Source organism: Orcinus orca, chromosome 8, assembly GCF_937001465.1.
Source record: "Orcinus orca chromosome 8, mOrcOrc1.1, whole genome shotgun sequence".
Classification (NCBI taxonomy): Eukaryota; Metazoa; Chordata; class Mammalia; order Artiodactyla; family Delphinidae; genus Orcinus; species Orcinus orca.
The window spans coordinates 15,887,671-15,910,198 of NC_064566.1; the positions used below are offsets into that span (position 1 = coordinate 15,887,671).

A 22,528-nucleotide genomic window follows, 5' to 3' on the forward strand; every position below is an offset into this window, starting at 1 on the left:
CTCGGTTAAATTGTGCTCCACTAAGTCTTTTCTGGGGTCTCCTCCAACTGACTGGGCTCTCCCCAGCCTCACCTCGCCCCCCCTCATCCTATGCCTGGGCCCTCGGCAGGTCAGAGGGGCTGAGGCGGGGTGGAGGTGGGGGCCGGCCGGGCCCCGGCTCCGCGCGCGCCGTGCGGGAGCGAAGGGCGGGCTCGGGGCGTCCAGCGGGGCGGCGGCGAGTCCAGAGCCCGAAACCCGCGCGGCCGGGCCTCGGAGATCCACGAGAGGGCGGACAGGGCGGAAGGCAGAGCGCAAGACCCCTGCAGAGCGGCGGGCGCCTCGCGGGCGCCGGCTCCCGGCCTCCGGGAGGAGGAAGTCTAAGTCTGGCCGAGGGCTTCGAGACGGAAGGGCCGGGACTTCTGCAGCGAGGCCTCGAGCCCGGGCAAGGGAGACCCCGCGGGCCCCCTGTTCTGCAAAGCGTGGATTGCACCTACTTGCGGAGCTGGAGGAGCCGCCGCCGGCACTCAGGCACGCGCAGTCGCCCGGACTCGCTCTCCGCCGCTGTGCGCAGGGCACCCGGGCCCAGGCACTCGCACTCGGGACCGTCCGCGCCGGGTCGGGCTTCCCAGAAGGTTCCGGGCACAGTTCGTCAACTCACGCCCGAGGCCGCAGGACTCCCGGGTGTGGCCTGCGCGCAGGGAGCGCACACGCTGCAGCACCGTGGGGCGGGGAGGGGAAGCCGCGGAAGGGGAGGGGGCCCAGGGCCAGAGCTCCGCCTGGAAGGGACGGGCCGCCCACTGCCACCTCCGCTCTCTGCGGCCTCAGCGCCCTGGCGGCCTTCCCGCCCCGGTCTCCCCACCCCTGGCACACGGGGGCCCCTCCCTCTGCCTCCCGGCCTTAGTGTCCCCATTTACAGGCAGAGTCACCGAGGTTACTGGACAAATGTATGCCTGGTTGCGGCCCATGGAAAAGGCTTTCCGGACTTACATTAATTCCGATTAAGGGCATCCTGAAAACATCCTTCCCCTATGAAAGCTTTTGACCTGAGTTTGTAATTTCTCCTCTTTTCGTTCTACAGAACATCTGGTGAACTCTGCCTGGGACTCTGCACATTCCGGGACTTTGGCAATGAGTTAGACCACTAAGGTCCCACGCCCGCGCCGAGCCTTTGAATAGGAAAAGTTTCCTTTTCTCCATGAAAAGCAATGAGCAGGATCCATCAGTACAGATCTGGCTGGGAAGACCTGGCTGTCTCCGGATCACTCCACTTCTTGTCTTCGCTTTGGCCTTGCCAGTAACATTGTGACCTTGAGCAGCTCTCAAGACTTTTTGTTCCTCTATGTAAAATAAGCCAGTTCTCTCCATTTAAGTCATATCATTCTGTTTAATTCAGGTAAGTAGTCTTATTGAATGCCTGTGTCGTGCAAGATCTCTGCAAAGTGCTGGGATACGGTGATGGCAAAACAAACAGCGGGCCTGCATGGTTCACTGGGAAGGCAGACATACAAATGTGCTAACTAATAAGAAAGATTACTGGGTGCCTGGGAAGCATGCGGCAGGGAGATTTAACACCACTGCCCCCTTCCCTGACACACACACACATGTATTGGCCCCATACAGGAAGCCTTACACACACATTCATTCACCCTAAACACTTAGGAAGTGATGCTCAAGTCCTAGTTAGCTAGCTGGAGTGTGGGGTGTTGGAAGCAGAAGAAAGCCTTTGACAGAGCCTTGAAGGTTAGAGTCCGTGTGGAACATTAATGAACTGCAACAAGCCTAATACCGACCCCCGGAGCTTGCAGGGTTCAGGAGAAAGGTTGGAGATACGATCGGGGATCAGGTCATGAATCTTAATAAACCCTGTTAAGGACTGTGAACTTCTCACTGAGGGCAATGGATATATATTGTAATCTCTAGAGCAAACACTTTTTAAAAAAAAGTCAAAAGGTATAATTAAGAATAAATGGGATACCAAATAATGCCTGATTAATTCAAAAGGCATGCGGGAAGGAAAGAATGAACAAAGAGCATAGGGCACAAAGAGAAGACAAATAGCAAGATAATTGACTTAAGTACAACCATATCCATGATTACATTAAATTAATGACCAAAGACCAGTTAAAAGATCATCAGACTGGATAAAATGGTAAGATTAAGAATATGGTGTTTCGGCTTCCCTGGTGGCACAGTGGTTGGGAGTCCGCCTGCCGATGCAGGGTACACGGGTTCGTGCCCCGGTCCGGGAAGATCCCACATGCCGCGGAGCGGCTGGGCCTGTGAGCCGTGGCCGCTGAGCCTGTGCGTCCGGAGCCTGTGCTCCGCAACGGGAGAGGCCACAGCAGTGAGAGGCCCACGTACCGCAAAAAAAAAAAAAAAAAAAACTGACAAAAATTGAACCCTCATTCATGGTAAATCTCTCAGCAAACTAGGAATTGAAGGAAATTCTTCTATCTGGTAAAGGCAGTATGAAAAATACGTCCAGTACTTAAGAATGAGAGACAGAACTCAGTCCTGCTAAGATTGAGAACAAGGCAAGAATATCCTCTTACTTCTTTTATTCAATATTATATTTGAGGTTCTAGGCCATGCAATTAGAACAGAAAAATGAGAGACATAAATATTGAAAAGAAAGAAGGAAAATCATCTTTATTCGCAGGCAACATGATGGTGTACATTGAAAATTCACTGAGATCCCCCTCCAAAACGACTAGGACTAAGAAATGCATTTAGCAAGGTCTCAAGATACTGTCAGGAGATGGTTCTTCCCGGGTCTCTCATGCTTCTGCCTGTCTTGCAAGCAGAGACACTGACTGCCTTTGTTCTGGGCTGTATAGGATTATATATATGTGCAAGTACATGCATATATGTACGTGCATACATGTACGTGCATACATGTGTGTATATGTGCACATATATGTACAGTGACCAACCTTGGATGGTAGTGATAGTGTCTGCCTCCAGAGCAAAGGGTAGGTTTGTTTACTACTAAGTATAATAAAGATAATTTCTCCCTCGGGGCCAAAGTTCAGGCAGGTTTACTGCTCATTACAAAAGAATTAGGTTCCTTAAGCTTGGGTTATCCTCTCCTGCAACACACCCCATTGCATGTACAGGCATCCCTTGGTCCCCTTCACTTTGCCCTATAGGAATCAGGATTTGGGGAACCAAAAGCCAATACTGATTACTGCTATTGCTGTGAGTTAATAAGTTGTCCTTTGTCTCTGACCCAAGATTCTCATGCCTTCCGCCAGCATCCATGAAACCTGTTATTTTGCAAGTAAGGTAAAACCTCAGAGCCTTCAAAGTTCTTGATAGATATAAAATCAATTGTCTCAATATACTAGCAACAAACAACTAAAAATGAAATTAATAATCTATACATTGAAAATAACATGAAAGGCATAATATAGTGATACATTTATAAGATGTGCCTAAGACCTGTACACTGAAAGCTACAAAGACCTTGCTGAGAGAAATTAAAGACCTAAATAAATGGAGGGATATTCTGTGTTCCTGGATAGGAAAAAATTAAATTCTTCCCAGTCAACCATTTGAATCTTGAGTGGAAGAGAAGACAGCAATGGCCTATCGCTTCCATGGAAGGCATCATATCTTCCTCCCAGGACAGCGCCCTGATGAGACTGGCTATGAGCTCCCGTAGCAGAGATGCCAAGAGCATCTCTGGTTCCTATCTTCCCCCTCTCTTCTGGTCCCATGAGCTCCCTCATGCATCCAATGAATTCCCTTTCTGTGTCTGCTAGTCAAGTCGATTTCTAAAAAAACTTCTCTGGTGTAAAACATCTTGAAGAATCAGGCTGCAAACCTACCCAAGAGAGTAAGAATGGTCCCAAACCCAAGTGACGGACCAAAGCCATTGGTGGGTGCTAACAGCTCTTCCATCATCTATAAAATGGTGGTAGTCCCCACTCTGCCCATTTCACAGCATTGGTGCTCAGACTAAAGCTCAGATGTACAAAGGCTTTGCAGAGAAATGCACAGGAGGTATGATTTGAACAGCTGGAAACACTAGAGGTGAAAATGGAAGGCCTCAGGCTTATCACCAGAGATTCACTTTAAAAGCCGTTCGGAAAGGCAAGAATGGAAAGAACTCATACTTGGAGTTATGCCCCCATCCTGCCACTGAGCCACTCGTGTATAAGGTGGTCGTGACTGTGAAAGGATCTTGTGGGACGTTGCACCCAACACCTAGAAAATGCTCCACCAATTAGGCATCACGGTTTCCCTTCCTTTCTGATCTGCCCCAGAAGTGTTCTTCACATATAACCTGCTTTAGAATTTAAAAACTAAATTTAATTTTTAAAAATAAATTATTTATTTATTTATTTTTGGCTGCGTTGGGTCTTCGTTGCGGTGCGCGGGCTTCTCAGTGTGGTGGCTTCTCTTGTTGCAGAGCATGGGCTCTAGGTATGCGGGCTTCAGTAGTTGTGGCACATGGGCTCAGTAGTTGTGGCTCCCGGGCTCTAGAGCGCAGGCTCAGTAGTTGTGGTACACGGGCTTAGTTGCTCCGCGGCATGTGAGATCTTCCCAGACCAGGGCTTGAACCCGTGTCCCCTGCATTGGCAGGCGGATTCTTAACCACTGCCCCACCAAGGAAGTCCTAAATTTAATTTTTAATTAAATTTAAATTAAGTGTAATCAAAAATTTAAAAATCACCTAGCTCTCAAAAGGTGATATGAAGCACGTGAATAAGAAACAAAACAGGCCTGGAATTTACAAGAATATGGAAGTTATTAGATATCAAATATAAAAGTAAACCCATGTAAATAGGGACCCAGAGACCTCCCTTTATTCCTCTCTAGGCTTTCCCACCGGAATCGCCATAAAGGCATCTTGCACACACACAATGGCTAGAAGACTAAAAAGATGTAAAGCTTCCAGAAATGACAGATGCTCAGCTTAGGGGGGCTGATGGTGGGGTCAAACGAGCTCATGCCTAGAGGAGCCCACTGTCTGTTTGGTCACAGCTCCAGGTCAGTGTACCAGCCTTCCAGATCCGAGGCTGACGTCAGGACTTCCTGAGAGTGAGACTGGCTGGAGCCGCTGGCTGGGAGGTAGACACTTCCTCCTTCTTTGCATCCTCCAGTTGCTTCACTCCCCAATCTTGCCCCTGCTCCACTAGCACCTGATGGAACCGCTGAATGGCTAGAGGGTCCAAATGGGGACAGAGAACAATACTTAGTGGATTTCATGTAGGCCCCAGATATAGCCAGGTCCTAGTAGGCCACCACAGAGCCTCTCGTTCAGGGATGCTGAACTTGAGCCTTCCCCTCTTTGGGATAGATTTCCAAGTCGACCTGCCGCATCCCCCATGGCTCTTTTTGGCTTCATCATCACAGCCCCTGCCTGCCAGTTACCTTCATGACTCAGATCAAATCTTGTCACCTAGCTGATGGCCTTGGCCTCATCATTTTCTCTCTGCCTCTAGTGGCCCTTCACTCAGTCTATTTTCCACATTAGCCCGAAAGATATTTGTGTAACATAAATGTTCTCTTATTCATTGCTATGTTCCCAGCAGGTAGAACAGTGACCTGCATGTGTTGAGATACAATAGATAAAATGAATGTCATGTTTCCATAACCTTCAGAGGAGAATCTAAACTCCACAGTATAGCATACAGGGACTTCTAGGTCATCTCCCTGTCTATCTCACCTAGGAGCCAGCAAGTCCCACATGGGCACAGCTCCATTTCTTGAGAGCTTACAGTCCCAATGACCTGCTCAATGGCAGACACAGACCAAACACCCAAAAGGTATAATATACCTCAAGTGCCTGTCAGTTCCTGTTTACAAAGGAGCTTAAAGATATGAAAGTGGAAACAGAGGGCCTAGAAGGGCTGGAGCTATAGGCTGCTAAAGGCAAAAAAAGGACGACTCTGCTATTGCGTCATACAGGAGTGGCTGGAGCATCTTTGAAGGATGCCAGGATTGGGAGGTCAGCCCCACTCACCGCTTCTTAGCAGGAGGGGCCTAGCTGCAAAGATGAGGCGGAACCAGCCAGGCTGGTTTAGACCACGAAGGTCTTGCCACGGGACAAAATCAGCTTGTTGTCCAGGAAGCAGCAATGGAGGAGCAGCTCTTCCTCAAATGTGCATGGGTCCAGGTACTGGGGAGGACAGAGGGACAAAGATGAGCTCAAAAGCCATCAGGCAGATCTGCCCTTTAACACCTGTCTTCATTCCCAGAACTCACCTGTTTTAAGTTGATCCAGACATAGAGGCCAGAGCCACGATTGAGAAAAGGGACTTTCAATACCTTCAGTTTGTCAGTAACGTACCTGTGAGCCTCCTGCAGCCGGAAGCAATAAATGGGCAGGTACACATTGTCAACCCATTCTGGATGGGTGGAGGAAGAGGGCTGTCACACATCTCAGGGCTAAGATCTGCCAGAGGCTTCCTGACAAAATGCTCCCTACCTGGGCTCCATGCCTGCCGATTCTATCCAAGCCTGACTGTATTATATTCGAGCTGACTTATACCCAACACACCCATTTCCACCAGGTAGGTGGAGACATTGGGCTTCTCAATAATTGTGTAGGAAAGTTCTGTTTGAGTTTACACCCTTGAGGCAAGAAGTTGAGGTGTCCCCTAAACGGGGTTGATGCTTCTGTTGTCAACTGGGCAAGTAGCAGGTACTCATAGCTCCCTTACTTCCTGCCTTAGACCCTAACAAATGGACGTTGAAGAACCTCATCATCGTGCTTGGGGGTGATCTTAGCCCAACTATCCTCAGCATTGGCAGCACTTTAGAACCACTTGGGAAGCTTTTAAAAGGCCTGATGGCCCGGGTTATATCTCCAGACATCTAAATCAAAATCTTCACGGATACAGCCTACACATCAGTACTTAAACTTCCCAGGTAATTCCCATGTGCGTCCAAGACTGAGAACCAGCGTTCAAGGAGCTGGGAATCTGGTTTCTACCAAACTATTAGAGGGCCTGGCACCATGCAGGGTGGCATCCAGCTGGATTTCTCCTACCTACCCCTTTCTCCACCCCAAGCTGAAAGCAAATTGTTTTCTAAACCAGATCATCTGATTACATTAGTTTGTTTCATTATATCTCCGCTTTTAATTTAAATCCTCGGGCCTGGCATCTGCTGTATTACAGGGAATTTTAAAAAGGAGCCCTTATACCATGGCATAAAAGGGGGGAAATTCCCTCTGAAGCCAGCATTCACTTAAGATCCAAGGGGAAGGTGAATTCAGGTGCCATAGATGTAGCCACACCAACTTGCCCAAATGGCAGCTCTCCTTTGGCCACACTGGAAGATGAAGTTAAATCATATTCGAGGAATCAGGGTGTCCCTTTGTAATCTTTGCCTGAAGCAAGCCAGCTTTGGGGGAGGGAAAATTGACCTTCACATAAAGACTCATTTCTGAAGTTCCCACCTTTAAGTCCTAGAGTACAGTTGATGATCCCCTTTCCAAGCAGAGCACGAGCTACCAGATGGCCAGTGTTTTAGACCAGCACCTCCATCTTCTGTCTACACCCGGCTGCATCATCTGAGCTACAGCCTGCCCTCCTGTAAACTTCCTGTCCTGCCACTGTTAAACCCAAGACAGTGAACAGGGTCTCACTGTACTGAAGGCATGTCAGAGGCCCAAGCAGACCCAGGAATTCCCCGTGGCCACGAGGTCTGGCCCTGAACAGGGCTCAGTACCTCTGTCCTGGAGCAGCTGACACAGCTTGTACTGGGTGACGCCAGAGATGCTGTGGAGGTAGCCAAAGGAGCTAACGGCAGAGGCCACCTCCCTGTTGCAGGTGTACAGAGTGCCAAAGCGGAAGCCAGAGATGCCGAAACCCTAGAGGAAGAGAAGTAGGGAAGGAAATACCCAGTTCGTCTGCCTTCTGCTCCTGGATCGACTTCCTTCCCTACCCAAGGACAGGCAGCAGGGACTCACTTCACTGGTGCCCCAGATCACATGGGTCTTGTTGGGGTCAGGAAAACTGGAGAAGAGAGAGTACAGTCAAGATTATGGAGAAATATTTGAAGGATGAAGACTTGGGGTCTATGAAGGGAAGGTGAAAGTGGCCTTGAGGGCCTTCCTAGACAGAAGGGCTTATGGGACCCACAGTCAAGAAACAGCTGCCCCAGTTAAGCCAGGAAGTCAACAAAAGGTATCCTCGTGGAACCAGATGGGACAGCTCTCAAGTGCCCACTGAATGAAGTCCAGGGCCCGCAGCCTGGCTCGGGGTCTTCCCACAGCTGGTCCAAAGCCACCTTCAGTTGGCTCCTACACAAGTGGGCCACCCCCCATTTCTAAAATGTGTTCACCTATTTCTTACTGCCCCGCATTTGGCGAAGCTCTTCCTTCCTCCAGGCACGCTCTTCTCTTGCTTTGCCTGCCGCATCCTATCCTAGGGCCGAATACTACCCTCCAGAAAGTTCTGCTCTATTTCTGTTCTTTCCCTGTGCCCTACTTCTCAAGAAGTTCCTACCCTGACCTTCTGGAGGGCTTCAACTTGACTTTTGACAATGCATATGCTACCTTTCCCTCATCTCATGTACAAAATGGCGTTTGGAGAAGACACTTGGGAGGAAAGATGACGCTTTGCTCACTTTCACACTCCCAGTGGCTCTGAGCTCAGTTCCTGGCATGCAGCCAATTAAGTTGATGGCCCGTGGACTCACCCTGCAAAGTAGGAACTTCATGGTTCTCATTCCCAATTCCAGCCAAGACCAACCTACCTCTCCAGGCTCAGAACACTATGGAATGGGATGGCTTCATCAAACACAGACAGCATGTAAATCTCATCTATAATCACATGTAGGTTGTACCTGTAGGCTGGGTGAAAGAGGGAGGACGATATCCAGGTTCTCCCCAATTGTTAGCTTGCTTCGTTTGACGGTCCTCTCTAGACACAGATCAGACACTCCTACTGCCCCAGCAGCCCCTCCAACCCTTCCAGGAGGTGTGGCAACTTAGAAGAGGGTCTCTCCTTCACCAGAGAGGACCTTTCACCCTGACTTGGGGATACTAGGAAGGAAGAGAACCCAAAAGACATGCATGAGAACATTCGACCTCACGCTTCAACCATCAAGCAGAGACTAGTGGGAAGGGACTGGGCATCCCAGAAAGGTCTCTTCTGGTACAGTCAGGAGCTGCCACCCAAGATCTGAATCAAATAGGTTTATAAAGCAGGCTAAGTGCTCATGTGCTTCATCTCCTTTATTCTCCCAACAGCCCTTTGAAGCAGTACTGTTAGCTCTATTTCACAGAAAGAAACTAAGTTTCTGAGACAGAAAGTTAATTCCCTCGGCTAGCAGATGTTAGAGCTGGAATGTAGACCTCCCCCAGCATTCTTCCTCTTCTCCCTTGCTCTGCCATTAATTGGTCTGGATACGTTATGAAGTTTGAATAAGGGTTTCTTCTAGATAGAAGAAGATTATCTACCCTAAGAGGGCTATTTCCAGACTTCAGAGATAACATGTTAACATGCTCTTAGAAATGAGACATGAAAGTTCTACAGGGACTCATCTTCACCCCACAGGGTCTGAGAGGCTGTCTTCCTCGGCACCTCAAGCCAAGTAGTTTGGGAAATGGATGCGGGAAGAAAGTGCTTATGCTACAAGAGGTGGAAAAGCAACAGAACTATATGATGACTGCTATGTAGGTATGTGCACATGGACAAAGGCTAGAAAGGAAATGGCACAGTTTGAAGTAGTGAGCAGGTGGGTGCATTTTCCTTCATTTCAATTGCAGTTAGTTGTCCGTAACTTCACAAAGTATACCACGCAGTAAGAATATTTAGGGTATATTATTTCTGGTTCTGACTCCTTGACTATGAGCGATTGGAACCCTTCTTACGGACTTCATCTAGTCTCAAGGGGGTAGAACTCATACTTCTTGGCAAATTCCAGATATTCCATCACTGAGTCTCGGGAGTAGATGTCTCCCAGAGGATTCTGATGGTTAATTAGCACAAGGCCTCTGACCTTTTTCCCCTAAAAAGAACCAAACGTAACCAAGTGAACACAAGTCCTTCACATCGACATCAAGTCCAGCCAAAGATCAGGTTAGGGCACCGAGTATCGAGCACCTAATCAAGACCTCAGTGGGCTCTCGGAGGAGCAACTGTCATATTTTTGCCCACAGAGGGGATCAGGAAGGAGCTCTGGGGGCCGCCACAGCCAGGGCTCCTCGGGTGACGTGCCCTGGGATACTATCTCTTTTGAAGAAGGTGCCCACAGCGTCTCGGTGAACAAGTTATACCAGAGTGTCCATACTCAGTCCCTTTCCGGGGTGGCAGTGCCCACCCTGAAGACCTTGTTCTCTCCTGACCTCAATCTTAGCCCCGAGCAGGGCTTGCTCCAGCTTGTCCACGGTGAGCTGGAATGGATAGGCGCTCGCCTCAGTGACCTGGAAGACAAACACGGCCTGAGAACCACCTGTTTGGAAGCTTCCAAGCCTTGATTCCTCACTCCTATAAACCGTGAACAATCCTTTACCTTCATACCCAGGGCACTAGTCCCACATACCCTCTTTGCCCGATTTCTCCATCCTTCTCCCATAACTTATGTAGGAGAAAAGCAAGAAGCCCCTACACTTTGGAAATGCCCCAAGATCATTCCATTGCCTGGGTGGGCTGAGCAGGGGAAGGGGCCCCACACTGACCTGGCTCTCCAGGTGGACAGGAACCAGTTCAACTTTCGCATACAGGTGAGTACTAAAGATAAAGCCACCATAGGAGGGGGTGGGGACCAGAAAGGCCTCTGGAAGCAGAGAGACAGAGCTGTTAGTCCAGGGTCTCCCAGTCAGAACATGCCAGGACCCTCAGACCAGCAGCAACGCTACACTCAGAGAAGGTTAGTTGGGTAATCCCTCCTACTTAGGGATGAATGATTTGGGGCACAGCCTCTATAAAAGTAATCCACTCTTCTAAACATTATTTGGGGAAACAACACTCAAGTCTCTTCTTTGCAGGTACACTAGAGGAGAAAGGGAAGAATACTGCTATAAGTGACTTGGAATCCCGGGACTCAAGCCAGGCTTGCTAGCAGGTAGAACACGGGTCATCAGCAAGTCTTGTCAGCTCCATACCGACACTGGAGGCTGAGGTCCACGCACAGGGAGCGCTCTCATCTCTCTACATGGCTCAGGTCATGTGACCCTGGTGATCTCATGTGTTCTTTTCTTCCTGTCCATTCGGCCTCATTGATGGGCTAATTAAGGACCCACCCCTTCAGGTGAAATGGTCGTCTTGGTAATGAGTCTCCCATACAGTAGGTTCATCAAGAAATCTGAGATTCTTATTTCAGATTGTTAGGAGGCATCGTTAAGAAGGAGACTGAGAACAAATCTCTCAAGCTTTATTTGGTCCAGAACTCAGTTTTTGATTTTGGTGTTTTTGTTTGTTTTTTGAGGAGATAGAGCATCTATATTGTCTACTTTACTAGGGCTGTCTGGATTGGAGCTGAGACCAAAAGTCCAGCTAATACTGTAATGAGTTGGCTCCCGTTGTCACCATCCCTGGGGCAGACCTCCTTGAGGACTGTCACATGTCCATAATAAATGGGAACCCAAATCCCTCACCCCAGCACAAATAGTAGGAAGACGTTCTAACCAGTGCAGGAAGCACCCCAGTTCTTTAGGGGAAAGGCCTTCAGTCAGGCTGCTCTTCTCCCCCAAGGCCCAGTGCCCATGCACTCATGGCCACATGCTGCTATTTCCCTAAGGGAACGCAGAGCCCACTGACTTACCACCTGGGTCACACAGAACCATGGCTAGTGCGGAGAAGACAGAGGAGCAGCCGTTTAGAACAACCACCTGAAGAAGATACACAGAAGGCAGAAGTCGAAAACCAATCCTCACGTAAGAGGGATAGTTCCCCCGTCTCTCTCCGCCTGGGAGGACAGACATGAGGAGTCTCCTCAGCTAGGACCCATTGGCCTTCACTCTGCCTCGGCTCTGAGGGGCTGTGCTGGAAAGGCAGAGAGGCCCCCAAGAATATGGTCTTCCCCCAGGGTGGCAGGAAGGCTGGAAAGAGACTCATTTTCTGGGTCAAGGTGGGCAGGTGCCTTACAGTCGGAGGTCAGGAACTGGGCTACTTCTTTCCGCAGGCTGTGGACAGACCCAGAGAGACCTGTGTTTCCCAGGCCTGCCTGTGGGCTTTCCCCATAGTCTAGACTTGGGTCTTTTTGAAAGAGCAAAGCATCCAACCTCAGGGTCCTTACAGGGTTAGCAGGGGACTGAGGCTCTCAACTCCCCAGGCGACACAGATATTAACTGTAAGAGTTTGGACAAGAACTTGGGCCTTTTGAATTATAGGGCAGTGCTATCTCTATGATACCAGCCTGCCTCCTATGATATTCTGGGCTAGGCATTTTCTAGAAGTCATTGTCCCCCAAAATAGGTAGGCACCCAGCAGAGAATCTGGCACCTTGAGTCCTTCCCTGGATGAGGACAGGTGCCTGTGGACCAGAAGACCCCAGCTCTGTAAGGGGCTACTTACAATGGTTGCATTCTCCAATCAGGATACTGCAGTAGGTCTTCATCAATGTACAGCATGTCAGTCCGAGTCAACTGGTGACAAATAGAGCATGAGCCCAGCCAGACCAGGGATGCCCAAGAAGTTTCAGCCTGCTCCTAGGACGCATATGGGTGTTTGCCCTGCAACACAGGGCCTCCCAGAAGGAAATGGGCATATATGCTTCATGTTCCCTGGTGAACGGAGGCTTCAATCTTCTTGTCAAAGATTATACAAATAGCTATCCACTGGGAAGTGTCTGACAACTTCCCCAACCCTACATTTGATCCGGAGGCTCCCTTAGCAGCTTACCCATCATATATCCATCCAGAGAACACCTCCCAACACAGCCCAACCAGGAGGTTGGATGCGCTATTCTAGAAGCTATTTCCCCACTCCCTTCCCCAAACTTCTAAGTCTTATTCCTGTATCTACAACATGCCAAAGAACATTCTAGGGGGCCTGGGCCTGAAGGTGGGTCCCAGCACACGCTGGAACATGGCTTACCCTTTCAGCCAGCAGATCAATACAGATCTTCTTCTCACTGGTACCAAGGTTGATGTAGCCCTGGAGATGGAAGGAATCTAAGGTCAGTCCTCTTGCCCTGCCCTACATGGACGCCTTTAACCAGGTCACAAGTACTTATGCTGGACGAGCCCAGATGGGGGTCTCCCTGCTCCATGAGGCAATGCAATCCATGTTTGACAACTTTAATATTAGATAAAATTCTACAAACCCTAAAGATCTCACAGCTTGCAAGTTTCCCTCTTTCGAGCCATTTATTGGGTTGGCCAAAAAGTTTGTTTGGTTAATGAATATGTTGTTCAATAAAGTTCTTGGTGAAAATGAAAGATGTTCTTTATTTTTACTTAAAACCAGATGAACTTTTTGGCCAGCCCAATAGATAATAATAGTTGTATCTATCATGTACCAGCTATCATTCATTGAGCGCCTATGTTCTAGACACTAGACTAAGTGCTTCCTGTGAATTGCCTTCATTCTCACAACTCCTGAGAATAAAGCTCTATTCTGATCTCGACTTAAAGAGCATGAAGCCCAGAAATGTTGAATAAACTACTGGCCATGTGACCTTGGTGATGGGCAGAATTCCACCTGACTGGCCCCAGAGCCTGGATCCTTAGCCAGCACAGGCCCTGCGTGTATCCATCTCTGCTATTTCCACTTCCATGGATGGACCCTTCAAGTTACTGGAAGAGGTAGGACCCCTCAGAGGCCAGTGGGGATACCTGACTCTCTTGGTCCCCAGAAAAGCAGACGGCCACCAGCCACACGTCACTTAGATGGGAACAGAAGGAAAGGTGTGGCTCGTGTGGTCCTCCGCCCTCTGGCTGGAGAGCTGCTGTGAACCTCCCTTGCTGGGAGCCTCTTCCTGCTCCCACCACCATTAGGATAACATCCTAACATCTCACAATGGCCTGATCCCAGCCATACCTCTGTCACAGCGCTCACTGTCCCTTCTCAAGCCACATGGGTCTCCTTGTCCAATCACTCCAAGCCCTTCCCACCTTAAAGCTTTCACACATGCTGTTCCTCTTGCCTGGAGGACCCCCACCCCGACTCCCACCACATGGCTGGCTTATTCAACCTTTAAAACATCCTCCCTGACCACCCAAAGCAGGCATCCCCTTAGCGCTCTTGCAAACATTATTCACATTCATTTCCCCAATGGCCGACGATATCCATCACCAGACTGAGTTCCATGAGGGTAGGTTCACTTACCACAGTGACCAGAGTGACTCATAGTGGGTAAGAGCTGGGACAGGAGGGGAAACCAGACCCAGCTTGTCAACTTTCTTGGCCACATCACCTTACTTCCGTGCCTATCCCCTTACCTATAGAAGAAAATAGTGCCTACTTCATGGGGCTGGAAGAGTCAGTGAGCGTGCACAGTACGTGACACGGGACTCAGTAAATCCTAGTGATGGGGCCCCTAGAGTATGTCCCCCCATCCTCACCAGGGTGTTCTCGTCCTTGTGGTATTTGTTTCCTTGGTAGGTGTTGTAGTCCTGGAAGCTGGAGTGGTATAAGGCAGAGATGTCAATCCCACGGTTGGACAGGTCATAGCTGATAAGTGTATCTTCAAAATCACTCCGTTGGTAAAACGTCTGGCAAATCTGCCTGGATGATTGGGCCTGCTGCCCACCTCCGACATCGACACTAGAGTCCATGGAAGCATCAGGTGGTTGGAAGCTCCGGTCATCTTTGGCCCCAGACTGCAGGTAGTGGAGCATCTGGAACATTAAGTGACCCAGGAAGGCCTCCTGGTCCCTGACGGCCTGATTGTGCCTCTGCTTCTCCAGCGCCAGGTCCTGCTGCTGGTGCCTGGTCATCAGCTGCGTGATGTTATCCTCCACGGTCTGCCGCAAGGACAGCACCATCTCCATCAGCTGGGTGTGGATGCTACGGTTTCCGAGGGCCTGGTCCCTCATCTGGCCATAGGGCATGGAGGGCATGTCTGATGGGCCACTCATACTCTGGGTATTCCTATTGGCCTCAGCAGGCTGGCTGGAACCTGCAGAGAAAGAGAGTCCATGCGCTGCAGCAAAGGTCTGGGCCTGATCTCAGGCTGGTCGCTAGTTCCTCCTACCTCCACACCTTGGTTGTAGGCCCAGATGAATTCAGGAAGAGTTACCTGCTCATTCAAGGGCAATGCCTAAGTGGCCCCAAGCCCAGATACTGGAGCGCTGTACATAAATGTCATTAACATATGTTCTGGGGAAGAGCCTTAGGGCCCACTTAGAGAAAAAGGGGAAACTGAACAGGTAGGCTGTGGATTCTTCAACCAGAGCAATTCCTGCTCTGTAGAGTTCTAAGTAAGAAAAGGGATTCTGCTGCTAAAAACGAAAACACCAAACCAAAACGCTGAATAAGTCATTCTGCTGGAATAGGGGTAAGTAAACTACTGCCCAAGGGCCAAACTAGCCTTCCATTTGTTTTTGTAAATAAAGTTTTATTGGAACACAGCTGTGTTTGCTTGTTTATATATTATCTATAGCTGCTTTTGTACTTTAACGGCAGAGTTGAATAGTTGTGACACAGACCACATGGCTCACAAGGACTAATATATTTACTATCTGGCCTGTTACAGAAAACATTTGCCAGCTCTTGTTCTAGAACATCAGCCCTTCTTTTTGCCATTTTCCCCAAGTTGGCCGTACCAGATGTTCAAAACTCCTACTTTGTGTTACTTCCTGTAAATGCCTTCAACCTGCTCACGGTGACAGCTGCCTTGGACTTCCATCACCAGTAACCATGGTCGAGATACATGGTTCTCGAACTTTAAAGTCCACCAGAATCACTTAGAAGGTTTGTGAGGACACAAATGGCTAGTGCTCATCACTGTACTTTGTTTCAGGAGGTCTGGGGTGGGGCCTAAGAATTTGCAGTTCTAACGAAATTCCTAGGACTATACTTTCCGAACCTCTAACTATTCAGAACAACCTTCTGTCTGAAAAGAAGTCAAAATGCTGGATAAGACTTGAGAAACACCTTTATAAAGCCTCAAAGAGTAAAAAAAAAAAAAAAAATCAGATATTAAGAAGCCAGGAGGTAAGAAAATTTGAGGCTGACAGCTGCCTCTAATTCATTATAAGACAATCCTCATATCCCCAGTCACTGAGACCTCTTTTTCTAAGAATCTAGACTTACACATCTCCCACCAAATGCCATCTTCTAAGTTCTTTTTCTATGTTACATCCCTTACATTCCCCCCACATATACAAACCTTGTTACTTCTTTTACCGGTTTGTGGCACCGGCATTTTAAAGTACTAGACACTCCGCCCAACCTCTCCAAACCATCCTTGGTCTGCCTGTGATGTTCCCATCGCAACCTATACTTCTATGCGATGACGCTTAATTTTGTTACTTGTTCAGTATCTGCCCAGGTCAGACTTCGTCATCACATCCTTAGCACAGTGCCTGGCACATAGGTAACTAGTGGGAGAGGCACAACCACAAGGATGTGGCTGAGTCAGTAAAGAGATGAACCATGACTGAAGACTTTAAGCTATGGAAGACAGAGCAACAGCCAGATGAAGCCATAGGACAAAGGGGTACCAAGTCTTGACTTAGGATGTCAACATTTCATCAACAGTGATACAAAGAACTTTACTTACCACTTTTAGAAACATACTTAGAAAGAAATTGAACAAATATAAGCTCTTATTCCCAGACTCACCCTTTGTTTCACAAGCAAAAGCTTTGCTCTGGCCCAAGCTCCATCCCCTAGAAGTAAGAGGGTAATTTCAACGGGGCTCTCAACTCTGGAGATGAGTAGGTTCCTTTGTTTTTGCCTTCCAAAAGGTGGTACCCATCATCCTTATTGGTCTTGATCAGTGCCTGTGGGAAGGGCCAAGATGGTGGAGATGACCTCCCTTCTATGGGCAAGAAGCTGTCACCAGGGCACTTCTGCTTTCTCCCAGGCCTGGGATGTCACATATGGACTGTGTTTGTTCTGTTTTACCTTCATAATAAAATCAAAGATGTGACAGCTCCATAGAGCAGCACATGGGCCCAGGATTTAAGTTATTCCAGGTCAAGCTGGATTAGGGAGTCTCTTGGACTTCTTATCCTGGAAGTCCTTGCTGTTACCAAGGTCCCACTACTCTGTCCCATCCACCCAGCCCTCAGCCAGGGACTCCAGGTTCACAGGAAACAGGGATCAGGATGGGGCAGGGAAGCTGGAGGCCAGGTGGCCCAACAAGCCATTGGAGGAGGGAGGCTGTTTAAAGAAGGTAGAATGAGAACCTCTCCAGGCGGGCTTATGGAGCAGAAAGTGGGGCCAAGGCAAGGAACTGCAAAAAGTGTATTTTCCTGGTAAATATTTTTTCTGATAAGGAACTGAGTATGTTGCAAGGCCAGGGGGAAAACCTAGAAGATGGACCTCTGCCAAAACTTGTCTTTTCCACAGGAAAAGTCTATTGTAATGATGTTGTTCCACAAAGGCCATAATGTCCTTAAATCTCAGCCCTAAGTTGTCTGGCTAAGTCTTTTTGGCTACATCCTTGGTTCCAGTATTTCTCATCCTTAAACCATCTACCTCCCAAACCACACTCAGGGCCCTTCTATAGAAGCAGCATCTCAGAACCAGCCCAGCTGGTGCCCTCTGATAAGAGCTGAAAGATCTTAAACAGTAGAAACTGGGAAAGGGGAAAGAACATGGGAAGTGAACTAGGAACAAGCTTGTCTCCTGTTCATTTGGGATGCCAGTACCTGGGTATACCATTTATACCAGGATACTTCTGTCTCTTTTTTTAGTGCCCTACAAGCCCTTCTAGCTCTATCTTGCCCTTTGGCCTTCCTTCCCCTTGCCATGCACCAGCCTCCCCTGGAGTCTCAGTACTCTAACCTAATTAAGATTCTTCCTTTTCAATGTAGTAATTATGATAAAGATTGTCGAGTCTTCTTTATGTGCATGGGAAGTAAGGTGTTTGGGGATACAGATGCCTAACTACAAGTTGCAAAACTGAAAACTCAGGTAAAAGCAGCCTAGAGAAGCCCAGATTCTATTCTGTAGTTGCAACTCAACAACTGTAGGATGTTGGAAGAATTATCTCCCCTGGGTATCAGTTACTCATGTAAGATGAGAAGGTACTTACCTCAGTTGGAGGTAAAATTGGAGCTCAGTGAAGACAAGGAACTTCTAGTGTCCCATAGTAGAACCAGGATTTAAACCTAAGCCCTCTGACTTTAGCCCAGAACTCCTAGAAAAACAGTGAACTGGCAGAAAACCAGCACCTACACAGACTACAGCCTGACTTCACATCACATGATGCCCCAGAAGTCTCGAGTTTTGACGTTGGATTAACTTCATCCAACAATATTGTCATCCTGTACTGTTGGTGACTCAAAGTCCCTGGGCAGAAGCAAACAAATACTCTGGAAGCAGTATACTTTAGATTTTAGATTTCTCAAAAAGGATAATTCTTCAAATACAGCGTCGAGCACACAGAAAATCCAGACACATGAATAAACAGCATGAGCTAAAACCAGCACAGACAACAAAGACCAACTGGACTTGAGGTACTAGGAGTAGATTGTAAAATAATTGCTTTTCTGTTCAAGGAGACAAAACCCAAGCCTGAAAGTTGACAAAAATTAGAAGTTACTTAAATGACAGATTTAAAGAAAACGGGAGATTCTAGATCTCCTGTTGTTAAAATACAATGATCAAAAATTTTAAACCTCAGTGGAAGGGTTTAATGGCATATTAGATACAACTAAAGAGAAAATTAGTGACCTTGAAAAAGAGGCTGAAGAAACTTTCTAGAGTGTGGCATAAAGACACAAAAGAAAGACAAAAGATATAAAATCTAAAATATACATACACATATACACATTCGCTTGGAGTCCCAAAGGAAGAGAAAATGGGGCAGAAGAGAAGCAATTTGAATAAGATGTTTTATCAGTGCCAAATAACCAGACACCAAAGCATGGCTTCAAGAAGCCCAACAAGTGCAAATTAGGATAAATAAATCTATACCTATATATATATATATATCACGGTGAAGCTACAAAAAAAAAAAAGACATCATGGTGAAGCTACAAAAAAACAAGACAAACACTTTGAAAGCAGCCAAGCAAAAAAAGAAAAAGTTATCTTAAAAGGAATAATAGACCAAAAGCTGGTGTTAGCAACAGCAGACACCTGAAGATAGTGAAATGCTATTTTCAATATACTGAAAGGTAATAACTCCCAACCTAGAATCTTGCAGCCATCACAAGATGAACATTTCAATAGGTAGTACCAATTTCTCCCCCTAGAGGGGCTGGATTTACTGCAGAGGACACTACTAATCAGAGCAAGTAGGTTTGCCTTTAAAAGCTAAAACCAACTGAGTGATAGAGAGCAGACAAGGTACATACGGTACAGTTCTACTCACAGAACAGGCAAAAGTAATCGGTAGTGATAGAAATCAGAACAGTGGCTCCCTGGACAGGAGGTTGGGAAACTGACTGTAATGGGGTGCAGGGAACTTTCTGGGGAGATGACATGACCTATATCTTGATAGGGTGATGGTTACACGGCTATAGCCATTTGCCAAAGCTCAAAGTGTACACTTATGAATTTTACTATATTTAAGTAGGTTTTTAAAATGCAGCTGTAGCTAATTTAAGGCTCTATTAGACTATAAATAGCTAAATGAGTTCATTTCCAATGCTAGCCCTTCAAGTGTAAAGACCAGTATGGGAACAGGCCCCAAGTATACAGAGGGATATTTGCATAATTAATTTACAGTAGAAAAAAATGAAAAGACAGTTCTTGAGAGAGAGAGAGAGAATGCAAGCAGAAGCTAACTTAGTCAAGAAAAATAGGAGAAAGCACGGGCATGGAAATAAGATGAACTAAAGAGTATTTTGAACTATTCTAATGGATATGCCTAACTCCGGAAGAAATGGATAATTCAGTTTAAAATGTATTATAGCTTATTATTCCTAATTCCAGATAAGAAATAAAATCTAAACAAATCAGTTTCCATAGAAGTTATCAAAGAGCTAGCTCCCTTAAAAAGTATCTGGCCCAGAGGGTCTCATAAGGAAATTCTACCATGTACTTAGAGAAGAATATTGTTCCAGTGCTATTAAACTGTTCTAGAAGAAAGGAAAATCATCCACATTTCATAATCAAATAAACAGTGATATGTAGATTTGATGATGTTTATATGAAGAACTATGGACAAATCTCACCTATGATTAGGTTATTAATACTTAGAAGACAAATAGCACCTAACAAGCAGAATCCATCAGCATAACACAATAACCACGTGGGGTCATACTGAGAATGGAAGGGCAGCTCAATTCTATGATTTATAGTAACTCTTCATTAATAGATCCTAAGGGGATAAAAGTCACTTGATCTATAGATGCTATGGAGACATCTGACAGAATTAGATACCCATTCTTGAGTTAGACAACTTGATGCCATGAATGGCTACCTCTTTAACTAAGACATCTCTCAGCCAAAAAGCCAGCCTCCTACTCAATCTAGAAACTGAAGGGTTTGAATTCATGAACAAGAGCTAAGGCTGCCCGTGATCACTGTGAAATATCTAACATTGTACCAGAGGTCTCGGCCAGAAGTATTAAGCAAGGAAAGAAATTAGAGTTAAAAATAGGGAATCTGGATGATTGCTATCTACAGATTCCTACTGTCTACCTGGAAGACGCAAAAGAATTAACAGACGTTCTACAAGAGAATTGAGTACAGTTATAGGCTAGGGCCCCAATTCATCTCTTGGTAAATACAGTTTTATGGGGATGCAGCTACACCCATGTTGCCTATATATGCTGACCAGACTTCGGTAGTGAACACTAGACCAGCACTTTCAACCGGGGGCACTCACCTCATGAGTGAGCCTAGCACTGCCTGGAACCCCCAACCACAGGCAGCTTCATTTTCCTTTAATCCTAGACGTGTTATCCCCAACTTTCAGATGGGGTGAATGAGGACATAATAATAGTCTGTTGAATTTAATGCAGCCCCCCTACATACCCAGAATGAGTACGAACAGTGTAAGCTATTTTGGGGGTCACAGTCCCTCTGCAACCGCAACATTATCAACAACAACTTACACTCACTGGGTGCTGCCTTGAGCCGGGCTCTGGTCTGGATGCTTTGTATGCCCCGCGTGATTTAATCCTCAGAGTGACTCTATGAGGAGGGTACCACCATTAGCCTCACTTTACAGATGAGAAAACAGAGGCTCAAAAGCAGGAGGTGAATCACACAAGCTCACACAAATAGGACGGGAAAGGGAGGCTTGAACCCCAGGCCCCACTGCCCTCTTAACTATCCCTCCCTGAGGCTTTTGCTGGAAGGGTGCATATCCCCTCAAAGCTTGGCTTTCACTTTCAGGGATCCAGAAGCCCCCTAAGTCCATCGTTGCCCCACCCCACTGGCAGTCCAGGGGCCCAGGTAAAGCCCGGCAATGTTTGGCCTAAAGCCCCCTCTCACTCCACAGCCGCGGCTCCCGAACGAGCCACCCTGCATTTACCTCCGTCCCTGTTTTTACTCATTTCTTCTCTGGTCTAAAATCCTTACGTCTGGGCTTCCCTGGTGGCGCAGTGGTTGAGAGTCTGCCTGCCGATGCAGGGGACGCGGGTTTGTGCCCCGGTCCGCGAAGATCCCACATGCCGCGGAGCGGCTGGGCCCGTGAGCCATGGCCGCTGAGCCTGCACGTCTGGAGCCTGTGCTCCGAAACGGGAGAGGCCACAACAGTGAGAGGCTCGCGTCCTGCAAAAAACCAAAAACAAATAAAATCCTTATGTCTGATGAAATTGTTCTTAATCTTTGGGGCCCAGAGACCCCTCCACCATCTCCTCCTCCCACTAGGCTTGCTTACTGCTTTGGGCCTGCGTGCTCTGCTTTTAAGCGCAGATGATTTCAAGGGCGACAAGATCCACCTTGCCCTTTCCAAGGGCATCTCCCCCAGCTGCTCTCAATTACCTAAAATGGCCTTTCTTTTTAAAAAATTTCTTTAATTTATTGCTTTACTTTTACCTGAGGTAACAACGGTTTATAACATTATATGTTTCATGGGTACAACGTTATATTTCAACGTCTGCACACACTACAGTGTGCTCACCACCAAAAGTGTAGTTTCCATCTGTCATCACACAGTTGATCCCCTTTACTCATACCCCACCTCCACCCTTCCCCTCTAATAACCATTACTCTGTTCTCTGTGTTTGTTTAGTTTGGTTTGTTCATTTATTTATTTATTTATTTTTATATTCCGCCTATGAGTGAAATCATACAGTATTTGTCTTTCTCCATCTGACTTATCTCACTTTGCATAATACCCTCAAGGTCCATCCATGTTATCACAAATGGCAAGATTTCATTTTTTATGGCTGAGTAGTATTCCATAGTATACCTATACCAGATCTTCTTTACCCATTCATCCATTGATGGGACTTAGGTTGTTTCCATATCTTGACTATTGTAAATAATCCTGTGATGAACATAAGGGTGCATGTATCTTTTCAAATTAGTGTCTTGGTATTCTTTAGATAAACACCCAGAAGTGGAATGTA

The 22,528-nt window shown here is 47.2% G+C and overlaps 2 protein-coding genes across 8 annotated transcripts in view; both read right to left on the reverse strand.

The window, feature by feature from the left end:
* Nucleotides 1-750, reverse strand: part of ACCS (1-aminocyclopropane-1-carboxylate synthase homolog (inactive)) — a 34,800-nt gene extending 34,050 nt beyond the window's left edge. For 5 of the 7 annotated variants that reach the window (XM_049714207.1, XM_049714211.1, XM_049714206.1 and 2 more), the window contains exon 1: nt 73-445. In XM_049714207.1, the coding sequence (XP_049570164.1) occupies nt 73-87 (15 nt within the window). In that variant the 5' untranslated portion in view covers nt 88-445. Of the gene's footprint in view, nt 1-72; nt 446-473 lie in introns of those variants that run through there. The other 2 variants (XM_049714209.1, XM_049714208.1) reach the window with 2 other exon arrangements.
* Nucleotides 111-22,174, reverse strand: LOC101287443 (probable inactive 1-aminocyclopropane-1-carboxylate synthase-like protein 2). The gene is given in 17 exon segments (XM_033408533.2): nt 111-339; nt 474-600; nt 5,951-6,011; nt 6,014-6,106; nt 6,193-6,335; nt 7,663-7,804; nt 7,904-7,949; nt 8,692-8,781; nt 9,848-9,948; nt 10,286-10,363; nt 10,619-10,716; nt 11,704-11,770; nt 11,995-12,064; nt 12,456-12,526; nt 12,978-13,037; nt 14,447-15,003; nt 21,487-22,174. Coding segments are annotated over 17 exon segments (2,055 nt in total). The 5' UTR covers nt 21,509-22,174.
* Between the last annotated feature and the right edge of the window lie 354 nt (nt 22,175-22,528).